General features: G+C 32.4%; 1 protein-coding gene across 2 annotated transcripts; it reads right to left on the bottom strand.

Moving 5' to 3' along the window:
* Positions 1-649: 649 nt before the first annotated feature.
* LOC144366700 (UDP-glucuronosyltransferase 2B31-like) lies at positions 650-22,268 on the bottom strand. Of its 2 annotated transcripts, XM_078021370.1 has the most exons (7): positions 21,485-22,268; positions 20,021-20,169; positions 9,160-9,291; positions 7,246-7,333; positions 6,131-6,350; positions 3,519-3,657; positions 1,052-1,140 (listed from the first exon to the last, which is right to left on the bottom strand). In XM_078021370.1, the coding sequence occupies exons 1-7, from the start codon at positions 22,206-22,208 to the stop codon at positions 1,135-1,137; spliced, it is 1,458 nt and encodes a 485-aa protein (XP_077877496.1). In that variant the 5' UTR covers positions 22,209-22,268; the 3' UTR covers positions 1,052-1,134. The 2 variants fall into 2 exon arrangements, with proteins under 2 accessions (XP_077877495.1, XP_077877496.1); XM_078021369.1 differs by lacking the exon at positions 3,519-3,657 and having other exon boundaries at positions 650-1,140; positions 21,485-22,267.
* Positions 22,269-23,399: the final 1,131 nt, after the last annotated feature.

Here is a 23,399-nt window from a genome sequence, read left to right on the forward strand (position 1 = left end):
CCAACATAAGGCTGGGAAGCTGCTTTTCTGGGAACTCCTGTGTGAAATTCCCAAACAGCTGATCATGCTGGTTCTCTGCCTTAGCTCAGAGTCTTAATCAAACAACAGCTCCCCAGAGTTGGGCAGAGATGGCCGTGACCTGCTAAGCATGAAACAACCTGTTTACCAGAGGATCCCCTGCTACACTGAAATATTATACCTACTGAACCTCTTTTGTCTGTACTGGTATAACTAAAGCAAACTCAGGCTATTTCTTTGTTAGAGTCAGACCCTTCTGCTCTGTTCAATAAAAAATAAAAAAAAAACTGATATTTTATATATCCACCCAAAGAAGGAATAAAAATGAGGACATCTAGGTGAACATTTTTAAAGGGCAAAGAGCAAAAGGGAATGAGCTTATGAAACTAAATATTTCCCACATACTTCTATTTGATAAGAGAAAGCAGGTAGGCATCACTACATTTCTAAAGCCACTGACAAATGACTTTGTCTCCTTCATCTTTCAAGAAAGAGGGATGCTGGGGCTGAATGTACAATGAAACATAAGGAACACTTCCAGTTTCCTGGAAACCAATGGAAAGGCAAATCACAACACTCTAATTGGTGAACTCTGTCTTCAAAGAGGTAAAAGTGACAAAACAGACTCAAATGGCAATATAAACCCATATGGTTTAATTTTATTTTCTCAAATAACATTTCCTTGAAATAAAATATTTCTGTCTCTTACATAGGGAGTAAATTTCATGAAGACAAAATTTGACTTGACAAAGTGATTTGTGAAAAGTTGTTAGGATAGGTAGGAACCTGGCCATATAGCCTCCTCTAATGGGAGCAAAAGGAAGACACAGGCCTAGATAAATTTACTCCCTTTTTTTCTTCTTTCCAGTTTTAGAGAACATCTGGCAACAAAACAGACAGCATTTAGTGATGATGAACATCACAGTTGCCACACAGGCCAGCAGGAACCCAATCACATCCAAAGAGTAGTACTGAAACCAGGAGAGGTCATGGGCAGCCACCCGGAGGTGTTTAGCTCCTTTGTGGCGCATGACAAACTCAATCCAGAAGACAGCTCGGTCCAGAGGCTTTGTTGGCTGATCATGGTGAATTCTTGATAACTTCATAGCATTCTCTTTATATCTAAAGGTGAAACATAAAAGGATGAACATTGAAAGTAAGTTAATCTGTCTCAGCACATAAAGTCAATGAAAGTTTTTCACAAGTGCCGTATGGATGATTTCAAATAATTATCAGAGACTTGCCCTGCATATGATTTGTTTTTTCTTTCGTCACCATATAATGTCTGATTTTAACTTATGTTCTGATGTAAAATATTTCAAAAGTGCCCATGGAATTTCAAGAAGGTGAGTCAAATTCTTTTCATCAAAGGAAATAGATATGAACCATTCTGAATCCAATAAGTGAGAGAGAAGGCACATAATTTGCAAGAGATCACCTTGAAGCTTTTAAAGAAGAATTATGTCATGGTGTGCAGTGCTTCCTAACTATTCTCTCTGTTTTTCCTCTTCTTTTCTACCCTCTAATGTATTTTCCACTCAGTAGCCAACTTGGTATCATTAAAACATACACATCTAATTATGAAGTATCCTGCTCAAAATGTTCATGTGACTTCTCAACATAAGTAGAATAAAATCCAAATCTCTTCTTGTACTCGTGGATTCTGATGGGTTAGACACTGGCCATGATTTCTGATATTATTTTTCCTCACTCATTTTGTCTAGACATATGTGTTTTTTTTAATTTTATTTGAATTGACTTTTTTTTTAGTTGTATGTAACACTAGGACACATTTTAACATTATCACAAAAGCAAGGAATATAATTTGCTCTAATTTAGCCCCCAGAAGTCCTCTCTTCCCATACCCTCCTACCCTTGCTTCACTCTCTCTACTCTACTGATCTTTCTGCAATTTATATGTACTTTTTTAAATTAGTGTTTTTTTGTGTATAAATAATATTGGGATTCACTGTGATATATCCAAAAATGTACACATGAACTTTAGCCAGATTTTTTTTTTTTACTCTTCTTCCCTTTTCTTGTTTCTGCTTATTTTTCCTCAATCTTCTTTGTTCACTCTATTGATCTTTCCTCTCTTTTGATAAAATTCTCTCTTTTTTTATCCTTTCTTGCACCCCATTATTTTAGATTATCTTGCACATATAAGAGAAATCTTTTGACGTTTGATTTTTTGAGCCTGTCTTATTTCACTTGGCATGATAGTCTCCAGTTCTATGTATCCACTGGGAAGTGACATAATTTCATCTTTTAGGACCAATAATCCATTATGTGTATACACTACAATTTCTTTATCCATTCCTCTGTTGAAGGGAACCTAAATTGTTTTCATAGCTTGGCTACAGTGAACTGTGCTACTATAAACATCAATGTAGTTGAATTCCTATAGTATACTGATTTTAGATCTTTTGAATATATACTGAGAAATGGGATACATGAATTATATTGTAGATCCATTCCTAGTTTTTAGTGGTTTTGAGCACATGTGTGTTCTCTCTGTTCTCCACTGTCATCAAATGTGTTCTCCCCTTGTCACCTTCATACTTTTAATCTCATCTGGCTTTTCCTTGAGTATCCTTTCATGCAACACCATAAGTCTTACTTATACCTCATGGCTAAGTTCTTGGCCATCAAGTCACTCCTCAGAGGTACTTTTCTTGGTCTTATTAGCATAGTAGCCCTAGGGATTTCTTCTATAATTTTATGGTGTTTTAAATGTATTTCCTATTAATATAAAATACATTACATTTTCTATAATAAGCCCCAAAGTACAAGAAAAATACACCATATCCTAAGTGATCACCAGGAAATATCACAATTAACTTGCAGGGATGGTGAAGTAAGGACACCAATATGACCACTAATTGGATCATGATACAGGATTTGCAGGTCATATATTCTGCCACTTAGAAGATCCTTAAGAATCCATTAGAAGACTTAAATCTGATAATGAAATATAAACTCAGAAAAGGAACAATATACAAATTGCCACACAAAACAAAATCGCTTTTTAAATATATCAATAGCAAACTCAGTGAGAAAGAAATCAGAAGAATATTTTTTAACAATACCTTAAAAGAAAAATCACTAGAAATCAATGTAATAAAGGAAGTGTAAGTTTTCTACAATAAAATTTATAGAATATTGAAGAAAGAAGATACTGGAAGATGGAAAGTCATGAACCAGCAGAAAGAATACTGTTGAAATAGCAATCTGGCTGAAACCAATCTACAGATTTAATAAAATCTGTATCAAAATACCAATGAAACTCTTCTCAGAAATAAAATGAAAATTGTAAAATTAATATGGAAGCCCAAAAGATCTCAAATATCCAAAGTAATTTTGAACAAAAGGAGAAATGCTGGAATTAACACAATTCCGATTTTAAAATAGACTACAGGGCCATAGTAACACAAATAACATAGTGTGGGATAATAAGAGACACACACCAGTGAAATATAATAAAGGCCCAAGAAATAAACCTGTATAGTTGTAGCCATCTGATTCTTGAGGAAGTTGCCAAAAATGCACATTGGAGAAAAGAGAGCCTTTTCTAAATATGTGCTGGTAAAACCGGATAGCCATATGTAGGAGATTGCAGCTTGATCCCTAACTCTGACCCTGTACAAGAATGAACACAAAATACAATTACACATTTCAGTACTAAGTGAAATAAGTAAAAAAATCAGAAATACAAAATATTGCATGTTTGCCCTCACATGTGGAATCTGGCAAGTTAGGTGATATAAAAGTAATAGGAAGACTATTATACAAGAAGAAAGGGATTAGGAGAGAAGGAGGAGAGATTGTTAGGGTAATGAAAAGTCTTTTAGGACATAATGTAAAACTGATATATTCATATTTAAGTCTGATGTTTTCATCTGTATTTTTCTCCATTTATATATTATTTTATGTCTCTTTGTTCCATTCTTTATTCTCTCAGAGTATTTTTATTATTTATTGTGCTACTATATTTTTCTTGGGAATGTAGTTTTGAACTTGTCCTTTAAGTGATACCTTCCTTAAGCAATAATATTATCATTAAGAGAAATGAGAGTTGAATTGAAGACAGTCATTCTACCTAGAAACTATATACTCCATATAATTTCCTTTTGCAGTATGGAAAAGGTTAATTATTAAAGTTTTGTTTTATCAAATATTATGAAGAAAATTTTATTGTGCTTCTAAGATTATCACAATGTTAAAAAAATCAACCATATGGAATGTTAGAAAGATATTTGCAAATCAAATATCTGATGATACTTATGTCCATAAACCATGGAGAAATATTAAAATCAATAATTAAAACATAAATAACCTGGTTAAAAATGAGCAAAGGGTTGGAACTGACATTTCTCTCATGAAGGTAAGTGAATGACCAAAAAGCACATGAAATGATGCTCTTTAGCTGTCATGGAATGCAAGTCAAGACCACAGTGAGCTACAATCCTATTCATTAGGATGACTACAATAAAATAAAAGGTGATAATAAATGCTAAAAATGATATGGAGAAATTGGAACTCTCTTATTTTGCTTGTATGCTGTAAAAAATTTTGCAACTACTTTGGAAAATAGTTTGGCAGATCTGAATACATATAAAATTATTATATGACCTAACAGTTCTATAACTAGAAATTACCAGAAGACATGAATACTTATGTTCATACAAATTGTGCACTTTGTTCATAATAATCAAAATTGGAAACAGAAAACTTTATAAACTGATGAATTGATAAATTACTTTGAATATTTCCAACCACACAATGTTATTCAACAATAAAAAAGAATAAAGGCTGACCCTTGGCAAAGCATGATGAAACTAACAGTACTAGTGAAAGAAACCATTGAAAAAGACAATAATTTTTATTATTTTTTATGTGAAATATTTAGAATAGGATGATCTATAGATACAAAAAATAAATGGACTTTTCCTAATCTAGGAGGTAATAAGATATGACTTCAATGCATTGTCACATTTCTTTTGATGTGATAAAATTTCCAAAAATTACAATATTTAAGAGTTTTATAACTATGGAAACATCAAATGTATTTGAATTTTAATTCACACTTTTTAATTCAGATGTAAATGGTATATTGTGTGTTATACATCATTAAAATCTGTGAAAATATTAATACTGATGAAATAATTTTTGAGTAAAATAATTTATGGTTGCAGAAATTTTAAGTATGGATTTAAGATACTGTCATATCTCTATAAGTTTATCATTCTTTTCTTGTGTAGTTCCTGTCATATTTAAAAATTAAACCCTAATTGAAAATGGCTATATATGGCAAAAATTTTATGTATGTATAGAAATGGTGCAGTAATCATTTTCCTATGTAATCTACAAGATCAATGCAATTTTGAAATTCTTATGATATTTGAAGTTGTATACAACTCTGAAACAATAATGGTTAAACTGATTGAAAATAGATTTAATATGGGTTGAATCTTTAGATTCTTTCAAAATTACCCTCCTCCACAGCTACATCAATGTTTATAGCAGCACATTTTTCAATAGCTAAACTGTGGAACCAACCTAGATGCCCTTCTATAGATAAAAGGATAAAAAGTGTGGCATATATACACAATGGAATATTACTCAGCAATAAAAGAGAATAAAATCGTGACATTTGCAGTTAAATGGATGGAGTTAGAGAAGATAATGCTAAGGGAAGTTTGACAATCAAAAAACCAAATGCTGAATGTTTTATTTGATATAAGAGGGCTGATTTATTGTGGGATAGGGAGCAAGAGCATGGGCAGAATAGATGAACTCTAGATAGGGCAATGGTTGGAGGGTAAGGGAGGGGGCATGGGGTTATTCATGATGGTGGAATGTGATGATCATTATTATCCAAAGCATAGGTATGAAGACATGAATTGGTGTGAATACACTATGTGTACAACCAGAGATATAAAAAGTTGTGCTCTATATGTGTAATAAGAATTGTAATGAATTCCGCTGTCATATATGAATAAATTAATTAATTAAAAAATTACCCTCCTGAAAATGGGCTGCAATTTATGCTCATTGATGAGAAGACAATTCTTCTATGAATAGTACCCAATGTCAAAGTTGTTGTACTCACATAGGGTCATTAATGACCATCCTCAAGGCCTTGAGAAGATCTGCAGTTGACAGTGTTCTGTATTCCAGTCGAATAGCTGCTCCCTTGGCCTTCACATAAGCAATGTTATCAGGTTGATCCGCAAACAAAGGAAGGCCCACCATAGGGATCCCATGGTAAATCCCCTCATAAACACCATTGGCTCCACCATGAGTTATAAAAGCTTTTGTTTTTGGATGACCTAGAATTGATTTAATGTCAGAAAAATTATTAATTTAAATCTTAGAAAGAAAAGGAGAAATGTGTATTATAAGTCATTAAAGGGATCAGAGTGTATTTTAGGTGACAAATTATTGTAAACATGACCCTGCATTAATTATATTTTCATATCACAGAAGAATAAGCACCTAAGTCCACTAGAGTTCTAACTGAAAACTACATGAAAGAGAGGGTACATAACTTGAGACTTTAATATTGAATATGACATTAATAGGTAGAAAACATAGAATATTTATTAGAGAAAGAATCAACATGCACTTATGGAAAATAAGGTCATGAAGGACATGTTAACATATTATCTCATTAAAAAACTGAAGTCGCTAAGTTTGCTATGTAGCATGTCAAAAGCAGCAGGGAATAGGATGGTGATGGTACTGAATTCAGAGAAAAGAGAGACTACACTTCATTACAAAATGTGTTTGCACTTCATAATGAAGATTATGCATTAATTTCTAGGGAAAATAAAGAGTCACTGTTCATAAAAAAAAAAAAAAATCCTGGCTGCCATCTTGAAAGGTATTTGAAACACACCTGCAGGAGAAAAAAAAATAAGTGAAAGACATACAACAACAAAGAGAGACAATCCAGGAAATGAGTGATAAATTCTTGCAGAGGTAAATGCACAAGAAACAAAGATAACTTGGATTCTGTATATAATGACGGTGTATATTAAAATTGCAGATTTTTGCTTTGTTTTTTTTTCAAAACATCACTGGGCCTGGAAAATAATTAAAAAGAAGTTGAACATTGTGTTTGATTTTTTTAAGTAACACGTATTGAATAAAATGTTTCCTGTTGAATTTTTAGCATCCAGATTGATGGTACTCATGCTTTTAGGACTTATCTCAGAGTCTTACCAAGAAGGTCATTCTGGGGGATCCAGTTGTATATTCGAGTGTTGGGTCCTAATTTATCTGGCTTCTTGCCTTGATATCTCCAGATGACCTGTTTGGTAAAGAATGTACCTTATTCTATTATTTAAATTTTAATGTTATAGCATGTTTGCATTTCTAAAAATTTAAGACATCATCGAGTTCAACGTTTAACACATAAAGAAATAAGTACAATTTTAAGTAACGAGAATTATGAAAATACAAACTAAAAATCCATAATTATTTTGTTTTATGCATTTTATCCTAGATTTCATTTTCCAACTTAATATCATTATGTTTATTTCTTGTGAGTGACATAGGTTAGACAGGACATATATTGTTTAAGATGCTTATTTCAGTTTGCATTGTTTTTTATACACAAAAGCAAACCAATGCAGTCAGCTACTATTAGAAATAAATGAATACTAACTAAGAATTACATGTACCTTTTTTTAGACTTCAATTTATCAAAACACTACCTATAAGAAACCTTTTATTGGTACTTATGGACCTTAACCCACACTTCTATCAATATTGGTGAATTTGGAAATTCTTTAATTATTAAAAGGAAGAAACCATTTGCAACTTACAAATAATTACATGGATATTGAAATAAAGTTCAAAATTGTGAGGTTGCTAAAACTGTGTGTTATCATTCAATGATGCAGTACAAATCTTGGTGGTAGTCTTATATACATCCAAGATATTTTTATGTCTAGGAACAAAATAAGGAGCTGACTCTGGAAATTAAAAGCAATCTTCATGAACCAGAGTATAATTTCTAAGTGCGTATCTTCAAAATGCAATGGGAGCAGCAAAGTAAATTTAGGTCTAGAGAAGAAAAAATAATTGGGCGATTAGGAAAAGCCTATATCAGATAGGAAAATGCAAAGCAGATGGAAAACACTCAAAGACTACAAGAGTGGTTATGTTAGAAATTTGGTATTAAAGCATTTTATGGAGGTGGGAACTTTTGAATTTCAGCCCATGCCACGCTTGCTTCTGCTTGACTTTTACTTATACTCTCTTCTTTCTTCTTAAAAGGTATTAGTCTGATTTTTTAGAAGCAAAGTCTTTTGGGGTACATTTTATAATGCACCAGGTCCACTTCAAAGGAAGAACTAATCTCTCCACTTTCTTTAATTGTCAGACATTGTCAGGATCTTGTCCACTAGTGCAAGCTGTTTTTTCTTTATCTATAAATACATGTGACTGAGTGGGAATTTGGCCCAATGGTTTGGGTAGCCTTTCTCCTCAAAACTCCAGGAACAGTTTCTTAAGTAAATTTATACTTTTTTTTTAATGGGGAGGGGACCTATTTTGGGCTTACAGTTTCAGAAATTCAGTCCATATTTAGCAGACTCCATTTTTCTTGGCCAAAGATGAAGTAGAATATTATGGCAAGAATACTATTCTTAAATGAGGGTAACCAAGGAATAAGGGATTGCATGGGATAACTAAAATCATGATAAAATTCAGCTTTCTTCAATACCTGCTTAGCATTATTGTGGTGATCCAGTTAATAAGTTAACTTTTTATAGCTTTCTGATGATATTGGTAATGTATATAGTGCCCTCGGGAATCCTTCAAGGAAAAGGAAGAAGTAACAGGGAAGAATGTGGTACTTGTGTAAATCCTTTGATACCCGTACAATTAAAATTTCACAATAGACCTGTAAAATATATTTTTTATGACCACAATGTTAATATTAGCATGAATTAAACACTCTCTACTGTTTAGAATTACCACACATATTTTTGTTTAAAACATGATTTTTGAGATGAATTAGAGATATCACAATAGGTTATGTTTCACAAACGATGCTTCAATAAGCAAACCCTTTATAAATTTTAACAGACTTTTTACATATTTGGCCACTAAGAGGCCACTTTTTCTTACCTTTTGTGGAATCTGTGCAAGGGCAAATGCAATTATATTGGCTTTCTCTTCTGGCATGTTAGAAACCATTGACCCCAGGGAAAATACCACAATACCATTTTCTCCAGAACTCTGTACAAATTCTTCCATTTCCTGTGAATAAAACATTTGCTCCATCAAAAATGATGAAGAGGTAGGGGATACAGATGTCAGATTAGAGGAAGGCTGCCTTTCTAGTTGCTCCAAGGATCAAAATATAAGCAGTGAGAATACTGCTTCTTAGTGAGGTGGGTGAAAGAAGGATTTCACTAAAATTCAATACTGGACAGTGAGAGTGTCTCAGAGACTCAGAAGTTTGGGTTCATTAAACAAAGAAGATTACATTGAAACCAAACTGTTTGTGGAAGCAGCTACAAGCAGTAGTAATGGTGCTGTCTACCACAGAGAAAGGAAAAATGCAGGGAGAAACACAGTGGACATATTTCATATGAAAAAAACCTGAGATCAGAGAAGCAACATGAACTTAGCTGATCCAGAGACTCCAGTGTGCACTGGTGATTAAAAAGTGCTTTTTATTTACTGCCTGGGGAGAGATGAGGTGGATTCATCTTGAGGTGGCCTTGCTCCAGTCTCTGTTACAAGAACTGGGAGATCTGAGCAAACACTGCTAGAATGTTTACTGTGTGGCCTAGAGTGCACCTAGCTAAATAGGAGTGAAACATGCATAGATAAGATTTTACTCCAGGGGATTCAAGTCAGAAAAGCAAAGGGGCAGCACAACTTGTCTTTTTTTTTTTTTTTTTTTTTTTGAGCTGGTGGCTCATGTGACCAGATGAAGTGGGTGAGAATCTGATCAGGAACTTAGCGAAATACTAAGGGACTGAGCCTAGGAAAGATGTGCAGGTGAACAGCAGAGTGTGTGGAAATCAGTTCCTCTGTGAAATGAGTATAATTGTCAGGAGGCTTCTGAGATTCAGACTCCCTACAGAGATAAGCAACTGCCAGGCCCTAGGTGTGTGTTCATCCAATTTCTTCAGAGTATATACCAAACAAAACCTCTGAGGTCTGATTAGACCTAAGTTTCCTCCATCAGAACTCATCTCATAGAACACTGCAGCAACCTCACCCCAGGAGTGCTTAGATCTGGTCTGTGCACACAAAGCTCCAACTGACACTTCTTCCCATTCCAACCTATGTCATACTGGTAAGAAGGGAAGCAGAGAATTATTTCAAACACCTTCAGTCTTAGACCATTCCAAGTGGTAACTCAGAGAGAAACATAAAAAGAGGAAGGGGATAACAAAATCCAACCTTTTCTCAGTATATAGGTAAAAAAGAAATGGAATAAAAAACAGTTGAGTACAGTCAGTAACCATCCATTCTGACAATTTTGGCCACCTCAGTAGAAATGATTCCTTTATTTATCATTAAGAATATTTTTAGTTTTTTCTTATTCTTTCTGTATGTTTGTGTATTCTTCCATTACTGATCAGTTTATGGACATATATTCATATACAATTCTTTCTTTATTTCAGCTTTAGCATTTTTTTAATGTAGCTATTTTTCCTTGCATTGTCTTTTGAGAGTTAAGAGTTTTTTGGTCTGTATATATTTGTTTTGTTTTGTATTGTTTTATTTGTTTGTTTCTGTATTTGTCTTTTATTCTCCTGGTTATAGCAAAAGTCTATTCTCTATTTTTCTCTCCATTTATTTGTTTCTCCTATTTTCTCCTCCATCCTTATGACTATCACCTGCTCTCTCTTCTGCATTCTCTCTCTTCACTGTTTAAAATTTCAAACTTTTTTCCGTATCTTATTATCTTACATTATTTTCTCTTACTCATTGTATTTTTGCCACCTTTAAACTAATTGGTTTATATAACTCTTGAAACCACCATTAATGTTGTTGCAATTATTACTTCTTGGATGACATAGTTGACACCTGTTTCTTGTTTTAATGTCAGATTTAGTTTATATTTATGCACTGCTTCATTGTTGGCAATTGCTGACCAACTTTTTCTATATTTTGTAGCCATTTACATTTTAGCAGTCATAATAGAATCCAGAGATTTATTTTAATGTTGTATATTATTTATATCCGATGTTGTTGTTCTTTATTTCCCCTTATTCTGTGAGTATCTGGAAATCTACAGTGACACTACAGGTTCACATGGTAGAGAAGTCCACTGCTGAAATAAATTCAACCAAAATATAGTTTATCTTGCTCCACATGAAAATTAATGGCATTTAATCACTAACTATACTTTAATACAGAGAATAGTACAGATAAATTTCAAAGTAATGATTAGGCCTCAAATAGAAATAGCTGAGGATGAGGATGAGTTCATGGTTTCCACGTATGGAAATCCACTGCACAGGAATTATGGAATTAATTCAAAGGCTGTGAATACCATACTTATAAGGAGTCTTAATCCAGATCACTCCAGGACACTTTGGATAGTAAATATTATGCCTTAAAAAAGTAGAAGAGGACTGGTCTTGTGACTCAGTGATAGAGTGCTTGCCTAGCACACATGAGGCATGGGGTTTGATTCATACTACCAATAAAAAAAACTAAATAAAATAAAGTTATTGTGTCCATCTGAAACTAATTTTTTTAAAAGCATGTAAGAGAAATCCCTCCTAACATATGCATAAAATCCAACAAAGAGTATAAGAATTATGTTAAAATAAGGTACCATTGAATCACTTAAAAGTTTCTAATTTTCCAAAACTGATGCCAAAGATATTGAATTTTTTTTAAAAAAATCAGGTAAACAATTCAAAAAGTAAATTATTATAAAATATAATTAATGAAATTATCATATTTTAAAATGATCAATGAATTATAAAAATGATCAATTAATTCCAAGAGAACATAGAAAAACAATTGAATGAATTAAAAAAATCATTACAGAATATAAATGAAAAATTCAACAAGATATAAATATTGAAAAAGAACCAAACATAAATCTTGAAAGTCAAAGATAAAATAAATCAAATAAAAGGTCATTTTATATATATATATATATATATATATATATATATATATATATAGAGAGAGAGAGAGAGAGAGAGAGAGAGAGGGAGAATGGATCATTAAACAAGACCCATTGATATGTTGTTCATAAAAGACACACCTTACAGATAAAGACAGCCATAGCTGAATGCAACAATATAGAAATTGATACATAAAAAAATGGAATCAGAAAATAAGCAAGACTATCTACTTTTATATCTGAAAAACAGACTTCAAACCAAAATTCATCAGAAGAGACAAAGCTGGTCACTTTATACTGGTAAAATAAATAATCCTACAAGAAGATATAACAATTATAAATATTTAAGTCATAAACATGGATCCAAATAATTACATAAGAGACACTGGTCAAATTGAAATGTCAGATAGACCCAAATAAAATAATTCTTGGTAATTTCAACACAATTCTCTCATCTTTTGATAGGTCATCCAGACATAGAATCAATAAGGATTCTTTGGACCTGAAAAATATTATAAATCAAATGAACTTACAGATATCTATAGAGCATTTCATTCAACAGCATCTGAATACACTTTCTTCTCAGCATCTCAAGAAAACCTTCTCCAAAATAGACAATATTTAAGGCCACAAAACAACTCTCATCAAATACAAAACAAGTGGTATTACTTATTATATTCTAGCAGATCATAATTGGACGACAGAACCATACAAAATCTATATGAACATATGGAGATTGGACACTCTCTATTGTATAAAAATGAATTATAGAAGAAATTTAGGGAGAAATTTAAAAATTCTTAAACTCAAATGAGAATAGTAATACAACCTCTGGGGAAGAATGAAGGAATTTCTAAGAGAAAAGTTTATAGCTATGAGTTCCTGTATAATAAAATCATAATGATCCCACATAAAAAAATAATTTTTCATTTCAAGGCTCTTGAAAAAGAAGAACACACCAATTCCAAAACCAGTAGAATAGCAACAAGGAAAGATAAATAAATATAAGTGAGAAAACAGGAAACAAATAATTCAAATTATTAGTTTGTAGATGATATGATCCTATATAGAGAAGAGCCAAATGACCCCACCAAAAGAATGATATTGCTAATAAAAAAATTTGACAAAGTAGCTGAGTACAAAATCAACATACAAAAATCAATAGGTTTCTTATATACCAACAATGAATCTGTAGAAAAAAAATAAAGAGAATTATTTCATTCACAATAGCCTCAAACAAACAACAAACAACAACAATAACAACAACAAATACCTGGGAATAAATCTAACAAAAGAGTTAAAAGACCTCTAAAATTGAAGATTGAAATTATGGAAGACATAAAATAAGGTGAAAAGACCCTCCATGTTCATGGATAGATAGAATTAATGTTATTAAAATCATCGACTATCCAAAGCAATATACAGGTTCAATGTAATCCTAATGAAAATATCAATGACATTCTTCACAGAACTAGAAAAGATAATCCTAAAATTCATCTTGAAGAATAAAAGACCCTTAATAGTCAAAGCAATTCTAAACCCAAAAATTAATGCTGGAGGCATCAAAATATCTGATGTCAAATTATACTACAGAGCTATAGTAACAAAAACTGCATGGTACTGACATGAAATCAGACATATTGACCAGTAGTATAGAATGGAAAACACAGAGAAAACCACATACATGCCAAAAACACATTGGAGAAAAGATTGGCTTTTAAATAAATCATGCTGGGAAAACTGCAGAATAATGAAACTATACTCTTGTCTTTTACCCTGCACAAAAATCAACTCAAAATGGGTCAAAAACCTAGAAATTAGAACCAATACTATACAACTCCTAGAAGAAAATGTAGGTTTAACACTCCAGCATATAGGTACAGGCAATGATTTTCTCAAATAGAACCCCTGAAGGTCAGGAAATAATTCCAAGAGTAGATATATTGGAAGGCATCAAATTAAAAATGCTTTGAACAGCAAAGAAAACATTTAGAATTGTGAAGAAGAGAACTTATGAAATGGAAGAAAATCTTTGCAAAACACCTTCTGGCAAATGATTAATATTTAGAATACATAAAGAATTCCAAAAACTTTACACCAAAAAAATCGAACAACCCAAATAATCAAAGAGAAAATGAATTAAAAAGATGCTTCTCAGAAGAATAAATATAAATAGGCAACAAAAATATAAACACAAAAAATGTTCAAAATCATTAGAAACAAGGGAAATGAAAACTACACTGAGATTTTATCTTTCACCAGTCAGAATAGTAGTCATCGAGAATAAAAATAATAATAAATGATGAAGAGGATATGGAGAAAAAAAAATTTCACACCATTGGAGGAATTGTAAATGAGTACAATCACTATGGAAATCAGTATGGATAGTTTTCAAAAGAGTAAGCATGTAAATATCATATCACCCACGTATACCATTTCTCAGTATTTATCCTAAAGAAATAAAGCCATCTTATAACAGTGATACATGCATACCAATTTTATAGCAAAACAACTCATAATACACATGGAAAAAGCCTAGGTATCTGCCAATATATGACTGAATAAAGAAAATGTAATATATATACACAATGAAGTTTTATTCAGCCAAAATAACAAATAAAATTATGTCATTTTTTTAAAAAAATGAATGGAATCAGAGTGTATTACATTGAATAAATCAAACTCAGAAAGTCATGAGTTGTATATTTTCTCTCATCTTTGTAAGCTAGAGAGGAAAAATGGAAAAAATTAGGGTGGATCTCATGGAAATCAAAGGGAGATCAGTGCAGAAAGGGACCAATGGGAGAGAGGTGGGAAGGGAAGGGAAATTCCTGGGAAGTTTTATTGGTCAAATTATACTGTTATATTGTGTACATGTATAAATATGTAACATCAGATCTCATCATTATGTACAATGAAACGAACCAATAAAAATGTAGGAAAAGCAGAGAAATTATTGGTATGTAAATTAAGAAGATAAAAGCATGTATTATAAGAATTTGTGAGTTATGGATATTTTTAAATAGATCCAGTCACTCACTTCCTTTGGAAAGAGATGTGTGTTGTGACATAGAAGGCACAATTAGGCTTACTTATAGAAATAAGTGTGTGTGAGTGTGTGTGTGTGTGTGTGTGTGTGTGTATGTGTGTAAGAAATGACATAAAGCTATTAAATAGTAATTCAAGAGATGATGTTAGAAATTATTATATGTAGACTCTTAATACATAATTTTATTCATTACTAATGTTAATTTTTTTGTTAAACTCTATAGCTAGTACTTGGTTATAATTCTTATTGTTATAGTACTTCACTTGATTTTATTCCAGGATTTTAATCTGGATGATTTTTTAGTTTGGAATTATTAGTACTTATTTCTGTCCTTGTGAGCCCAGAAGTAAAGTTACCTGTGCATAGGATTTTTGTATATTTTTATGTTTCCTATCTCTATAGTATTTCATTCCTTACTTTAATATTTGTAAGAGTTTCCCAAGTTTTCCTCTATAATACCTCATAAAAACTAGAGATTAACAAACACTAGCATTCAGAAGATTAATATTATGGTTTGGAATTTCTTATACATAATTCTAAGGATCCTAATAATCATGTACATGTCCAGAAATATACTGATCCCAAATCAGCATTTTCACTGCATTGGAATGATACATATACTTGAGTAATCATATCTTTGGGTTATTTATATTTCTCTTTTTCTCTGAAATTTGTAATCATATTGAAGTTGTATGAGAATGAACTGTGTATCAGTGGCTGTAAAGAACCCTTGTTTTTTCACCTATTATGAACCATGGAGCTCTTGCACCACAGTGGGACTTCCTCTGGCCATTTAATAGAACAGGCCAACTTGTTGAGTAGCTCATTCACATATAGTGAACATTGCACTACTCCTAGGAACTTGTGACACATCCAGTTATTTTGTGATTCCAGTAACCTAGAGCAACGTGTAGGAATGTATTCAATATATTTTCTCCCTGCTCAAAATGTTCTTCATCTCGTATTGTACAAACATTTTCTCAGTATTACTGTTTTATAAATATACCCTTTTTTTAAACCAATTAATCCCTGACATAGACAGGTCCCAGTCTTTCTGCAACATAATTTTAAAAGAAAAAACCATTAATCGTGCAAAAATTTGGAAGAGCATGTACTATGGATTGAACTCATGTACACTCAACTACTGAGACATACCCTCAGCCCTATTTTCCATTTTACTGAGAGACAGGATCTCACTGAGTTGATGAGTGCTTCTCTGTTGTAATGGTTTAAGAAAATTTGCCAAAATTATTTTTGGTTCATTTAGAGATACTGTTGGTACAAAATTTGAAATTTTTATTGTGATCTTTATTTTTCTGTTCATGTAAGTACATGAGTAGATACATGCACATATATAATGTAAATGGAAGATTAAAATTCTTTTCTGAATCTTTTCTTCTCACAAAAATAATGATATTATTATAATCATTATTTTGCCTTTTATCTCCAACTAAACTTGTGTTATGATTTAATGTAGTTAAGCATTTATTTTTAAAGTAATTGTACTGGGCAAGTTGGTACACCCTGGTAATCCCAGCAGGTCAGGAGGTTAAGACAGGAGGATCTCCAGTTCAAAGCCAGCCTCAGCAACAGAGAAGCACTCATCAACTCAGTGAGATCCTGTCTCTCAATAAAATGGAAAATAGGGCTGAGGGTATGTCTCAGTAGTTGAGTGTACATGAGTTCAATCCATAGTACAAAAAGAGAGATAAAAATAAACATGTAAGTAAATAAAGTGATTCTGATGGTGTGGTATGTACCAGAATAAGTTTTAAAATCATTACTTAAAGTATGACATCATTCAATGTGTTAATTAATTAATGCAAGACATTTTTTCCATTATGTATTCTATAAGTAACTACCATAAACACAGATTACATTCATTTTATTTTTTGTTTGTATAATTACAATTGATATACTGTGAAATCCAGGGTATTTGCATTGTCAAGAGTATTGATACATTTGAATCTTTGTCATTTTGACAAATTTCTGTATTTAAACAATACTGAAATTTTCTGAGAATATAATTATTAATGCAAAAGTAACTAATTTGGGGGAGCATTACTTGATATAATAAAGATCAAGAAGAAAGTGTTTCTAATACTGGCCTGTATTCTCATCTTGTTTATTCTATTAAATAACACCAGCTACTATTATTCCTTATCATGGTCACACTGCTATCTACTTTCTCATCCTCCTCCTTCTCTTCTGCTGTCTTTCCCCTTTTATTGACAAGGTCTCTTTGTCCTATTGTGAATGGGGAAATCTATCAAGATCAGAGGTTAATGGTTTAAAACTTACAATAACTCTGTCTCAGTTTTTAGTCAGAACTTTCACTAACTTTGGTTTTCTGTTTGTATTGTATGGAACTTATCACAAACAACAAAATAATTCTATTGAATATGAGGCTTGAGTTAAGATCTCAATATGTTGGTGCCTTTAAGAAGGTAGGGAAAAAGAAATGCTTAAGAGGTCACATAACAGTATGGCAAGTAATGTTTTCTTCTAAGCATGGTATTTATTTAAAATGTTTTAGACTCTTCTGTTTCCTCCTATGAAATATTATCCTATTTGCTGACAGAATGATTTTGTAATTGTAAACTAAAGGGCTGTGGTCAAAAATAAATGACAAGAAAACTTAGGTAATCATTATGTTTGCAGTATATATTTCCTATGTTCATTCTGTTGGGAAGCTGTGCTGTGATGTTGAGACTTAACTGTTCCAAGGGAGTTTTCCTGAGGTGTCCTCTAAGGTTGGCATATGGCAGAAAGCTCTCTCAAGCTAAACATCCCTATCATGGTCTAAGATGTAATAGTCTGAGTTCTCAGGTGAGTTTGTTCAAATGCTGGAGTGAAGACAAGTAGAGGCCACACATTTATATCACTGAGAAAAGCAATTACTTTAAAGCTAAAAGGTTGTGAAGAGCTTGAACACTTACAATATAATTTCAGCAATTCCACTTAATCATTTGATTGCCAAAACTCAAGAATTTTCCTTTAAGCAAATTGATGGAATATCTATTCTCTAGGTCTTTGGTTGAAAATACAGTGTTGATTTATCTAGTTTCTAGTTTCTGTTATATATTGCCGCAGTCCCGCTGCAGCAGAATAGTCGGGGGGTGACGAATAACTTGTGTACATTGATGCAGCAGGAATAGGAGCCGTTTATTATAGGACAACAGAGCTATTTATACATTTTGCACTGCTTATCTTAATTAGCATACACTAGATACATCAGTCAACAAATAAGGAATCTCCTCACTTAATGGCTCGCTTTTGTTACTTCTCAAACCACTCCCTCTGGCATTTTGCCAGGCACCATCCAGACTTGTTTACGAACTCTTAACATTTCTCTGGCAAAATACCAGGTGTTATTTTGACTTGTCTACAGACCTTAACAATATATGAAATTGTATCCACTGTACCTGGCACATATTACCTAATTAATATTATTGGTAATAGAGCTATCATACTATACCTGGGCGGTCTACAATTACAAGAGAATATCTATGGTAGTTTGTTTCAGCCATATTGTGAGTTTCTATCTCTCAATTTGAATATAATCCAAATCATGTACACAACAGTGTTTAGGGGATGCTAAAATGAATTAAATGTAAAAATACCCAAATATTAATATTTATAAGGGTTAATCCAACCTTTTTGGTATAGTTAGGGTCTTTAAAAGTAGATAACAATGTTCAATTTTTCAGAAGGAAAAATAGTTTTATAGAAACAAAAAAGGAATAATTACAATAGCAAATATTGCTATGGATCCTATGTTTGTACCAAGGACATTGTGTATCAGTATTATCTACTTTTTCCAGGTAACACAATATGAAGTTTGACTATTAATAGATAAATAAGCACAGTCACATGTAAGAACAACCTCATCCATGTTTACATCATTTGTTATCTGCAGTCTTGCAACAACTTTCTGAGTGGTTCCTCTGCATTGTCTTTCCCTCTAAAATCCTGCTTGGTGACTGCATTTTGAGATTTTTCAAAACAGAAACTTTATTCACATTTCTCTTATGCTTAACTCTTTTCATTGACTACCCAATGTACTTCACAGATATTTTAAACTCCTACTAATTATCTGGCTTTCACTTACCTCTCTAGCAACATCTACACTTTGCAGACCCTTCTCCTGCTAAACCACTCTTGAAGTTCTTGGGAGTTTCCCTTTCTATTGTATGTGCTTTTCCTTTTGTGTCTTCCTCTCTCCCTCAACCCCTTTTCCTATCCTGTGGATTCTTTAGTATTCACCTTTGTTATCGAGGCTTTTAGGATTTTTTTAATGATATTTGCTGGAGGTTTCATTAGTATTGTATAATTTCCTTATGATAAAACACAAAAATTTATTATTTGTTACAGTCTCTGTACCCAGATGGAATATAAGATTTGGTTGATGCAGAAACTGTGTCAACTTTATAACTCTCTATATCCAGCACTTATCTCTGGTGTATGACAGTAACTTTATAAATATACTTTGTATTTATTAGAATAAATGATTAATTCTTAAGTGTATATGACAGCCACTTAATAAATATTCTTTGTATTTATTAAAATAAATTATTGATTCTTTATTATTTATTACATAATGAATGACATTTTTACTGATTATTCTCAAAGGATACCCAATATCCTACTTTCCTCTGTTACAATAATGGAACGGCATTACATGTGATGGCGTAGAAATGCCTGGTTCTATAATTTGCAGAACTCTTTATCTTGCTTTTCATATCTCTGAGTTAAACACTCTGAGTTAAGAATGCAGAGTCATTTCTACCAAAAATGTTAATCAAATAGAACAAAAGAAACAGGAGAAGATTCACCTTAGGGAGGGGTTTGGCAGGTTTACAGTGGAGTCCTCCAACAAAGTCAAAATTTGGTAAGAATGGACTAGGAAATTCTAAATCCCAATAGGTTCGAATGAGCCAAAAATCAGCTTTCCCCATTGTCTCATATATTGTAGTGGGTCTCCCTGAATGAAAAAAGAGAAGAAAAGAAAATGAGAGACATGTACCTTGAATGCTTGATATATTGCCTTGAAATGAGTTGGATTTGTGTAGGCAAGATATTCAAATGCACTTGTGTATGTGTGTGTTCGTGTGTTTGCATACTACAATGGGTATGTTTTTTAGAGCACATTTTTGCATACTATATTTGATGCATTTTATATATGTTAATATGTACATAAGCTAGTTGTTTGGGTACTTTCTAGTATTTCATTAGTATATTTACAATCACAATTAGATTTTTAACCTAAGCCTCATTAGAAGTAAAAATGCATTTTATTTTTTCTCTCAAACTACAAAAGAAACCTAATTTTTTAGAATTTTTGTGAGATCCATTAACAATCAGGGCTCCCATAACTGTAGACATATCTTTTCTAGGAGTAGTCAGTCAATTTCTACAATTGAGCAAACTATTCCCTTGATCCTTGATTCTTCAAGTGAACTGTAATGATTTATTGAGTATGCCTGAATTCCTAATGACTTCTACTGCATTTGCCTCATATTAAGAGATTAATAGTGTTAACTTTGTAAAAAATATACATTTTTGAAAGTAACAGCGAGAAATTTTACACAAATATTAAAATAGGGATTGGTTCTCATACTGAATTTAGTTTATATTGTCTTAAATGGTATATGCAGTTTAAAAAATATAGACTAATAAGGTGTGGTTTTACTTTACACCCAATTTTTAGGGCTTAACAAATGATTAGTTTGTTTTTATCAAGGAATATGAAATATAAGGTATCACAATGTATAACTTTCTGTGCCTGAGATAGAGACACTGGTAATGGTGAAGTAATCTTCACAGCAATGCAAATAAATATTTCTTTTAAATTTCTAACTGAGGAAACAAAGCTATTCAAAAGTAAACAATTTCCTCCATGGTACATATATATGGTTATGCTAGTAATACATATGTATGTTATTAATGTACATGCTTATCATCATTAAAATATTTAGTGAGATTAACAATGAATGTCCTTAAAGATGAAAAGAATAGTAAAATGCATATGTAATTGCTCAGAGAAGTCATTCATGATTCAATTTGCAGGTTATTATTTCCTGAAACATTTTAAATAAGTAATTTCTACTGGTTTCTAACAGGCCTTATAATATAACTGGCTTTTTTTTGATTGGTGAAACTATTTGTTCATCTTATACTTTCATTCCATTCTTTTACTTACAGAAAAGAAAATTCTTCTGATTTTCTATTCATGCAAGCTCAGGTTCAATGTCACAGGAAATTCAGGTTTCACAGTACTAATCAAAGAAATCGCTTACCTAGAACTTCACTGTAAAACTGATTCCATTTCTTCACATCAAATGTTTGGAACCAAAAATCAAAATAAAGCATATACATTATGTTTTTAATCCGATCCATGAATGTCATTTGAGCACTTAATTCAGACATGACAATGGGCACATAGGAAGGAGGGAATGTAAGTCCTCCACTGTACTTTTCATATGTATAGCCAGGAGTAAAGCGGAGAGTGTATACAAATGGTACTTTAAGTAGCTCAGCCAGCAGCTCACCACAGGGACCAATAGCATCAGCAAGAACCACGTCAAATTTTGATTCATGTAGTTTCATCATAAGTTTCTTGTTTAAAACTACATTTCTGCAGAGGTGTTCAATTGTATCAGAATATTCCTTGAAAATTTTTTGCAATAATGAATAAAATTCCCAAAAGTCATCTTTTGGAGTATCATAAATTAATTCATGGATCCATTTGGAGAAACGTTCTTCCAAATGTTGTTCACTTGATGGTGCAGGGTAAACTTCAAAATTAATAGCAGATGTTGTGTTGGGATTAATAAGAATGGAAGCTGTTGATGTCAGAACAGTCACCTCATGACCTCTCTTGATAAGTTCATCCAGGATTGCCTTTATGTTGATCCAATGGCTGTATTCTGTGGGCCACACCAGCACTTTTCCACAGCTTCCAGAGCTAAAGTAACACATCAGATGTATCAGCAGAAGAACCGAGTTCCTTTTCACAGACATATTGGTGCAATGTAATGCTTCTTTTACATTAGCAGCTCTTCTTTTCTTCAATTTCTCAGGCTTATATCCCAGGACAAATCAATCCAAAGTTAAAGTATAACTCCTGGACTTCAAAGTACAATTGTACAGGCTGATCATGTTGAACTTAGGAGAACAAACACAAGGTAGAGTACCTCAAGGTTATAAAAGTTTGTATGCCCTAGAAGGGTTCATCTGTCCTGTGGTGCCTCTCTCTCTTTCTTTCGCTCTCTCCCTCTCTCCTTCCAGATGCTTACATGAGCTGAGTGACTTTTCTTTGCTGGGACTTCCCTCAGGATGTGCTACTTCACCTTAGGCCCAGAGCAATGGAGTTAGCCATCAATGGACTGAGACTTCTGAAACCTTAAGCCCCAAATAACCTTTTTCTCCTCTAAGTTGTTCTTAGGAATTTTGGTCACAGTGATGAAAAAGTTGACTAAAATAATCACACCTCTCAATATAGTACAAACCTCAACACAAACATGGGTGGTGATAAGCTATGTTCAAATCACAGGACTCCCCTACTGAAAATATGATTTCAGTGATGCAGATACTTGAATGAGTCTACCTTACTGTTTTTAAGAGTTATTGTTAATATTTTTTTAACAGTAGTGTAAAACATTCTAATCTAATCTAATGTTACTGTGTTTATTCTTTGTTCTTGGAAGCAGACAATACATAGGAACTGGGGCAGGATTTGTGGCTTAGTTATAGAGCACTTCACTGACATGTGTGAAGCACTGGGTTCAATCTTCAGCACTACATAAAAATAAATAAAATGAAGTCATCATGTCCATATACAACTAAAAAATTTAAAAAATAAAATACCTAAGAACTTAACTCATCTTTAGATATTTATCATTATTGTTTTACTAAGCAATGTGTTGCATTCAAGTTATCTGAATAATCATTTTATTTTAGAAATGAAAATGAACTGGATTTGCCATTACATGTATTATCCATGTATCAAGTTTTTTACTCTGCAAAATAATGGTTACAATATATTCGTTTACTTTTCCATGTGTTCTGTTTACATTTAGCTACACAGAATATATATTTTTAGCATCACATTGATTGAATAATAAGAAGTCATATAGTCACTGCATCAGTTTGATTTTCACTTTTAATAGTCCTGATTTAGTAAAAGCATACATCCCGTTGTATAAATCAATT

The sequence above is a fragment of the Ictidomys tridecemlineatus genome, chromosome 9, assembly GCF_052094955.1.
Source record: "Ictidomys tridecemlineatus isolate mIctTri1 chromosome 9, mIctTri1.hap1, whole genome shotgun sequence".
NCBI classification, from domain to species: Eukaryota; Metazoa; Chordata; class Mammalia; order Rodentia; family Sciuridae; genus Ictidomys; species Ictidomys tridecemlineatus.

Coding starts and splice junctions, on each gene's coding strand:
- LOC144366700 (XM_078021369.1), bottom strand. CDS start 22,208: ATGTCTGTGAAAAGGAACTCGGTTCTTCTGCTGATACATCTGATGTGT. Junction 9,292..20,020: donor CTGCCAAACCCCTCCCTAAG/GTGAATCTTCTC, acceptor TTTTATTCACAG/GAAATGGAAGAATTTGTACA. Junction 1,141..6,130: donor ATGGTCATTAATGACCCTAT/GTGAGTACAACA, acceptor TTTCACCTTTAG/ATATAAAGAGAATGCTATGA.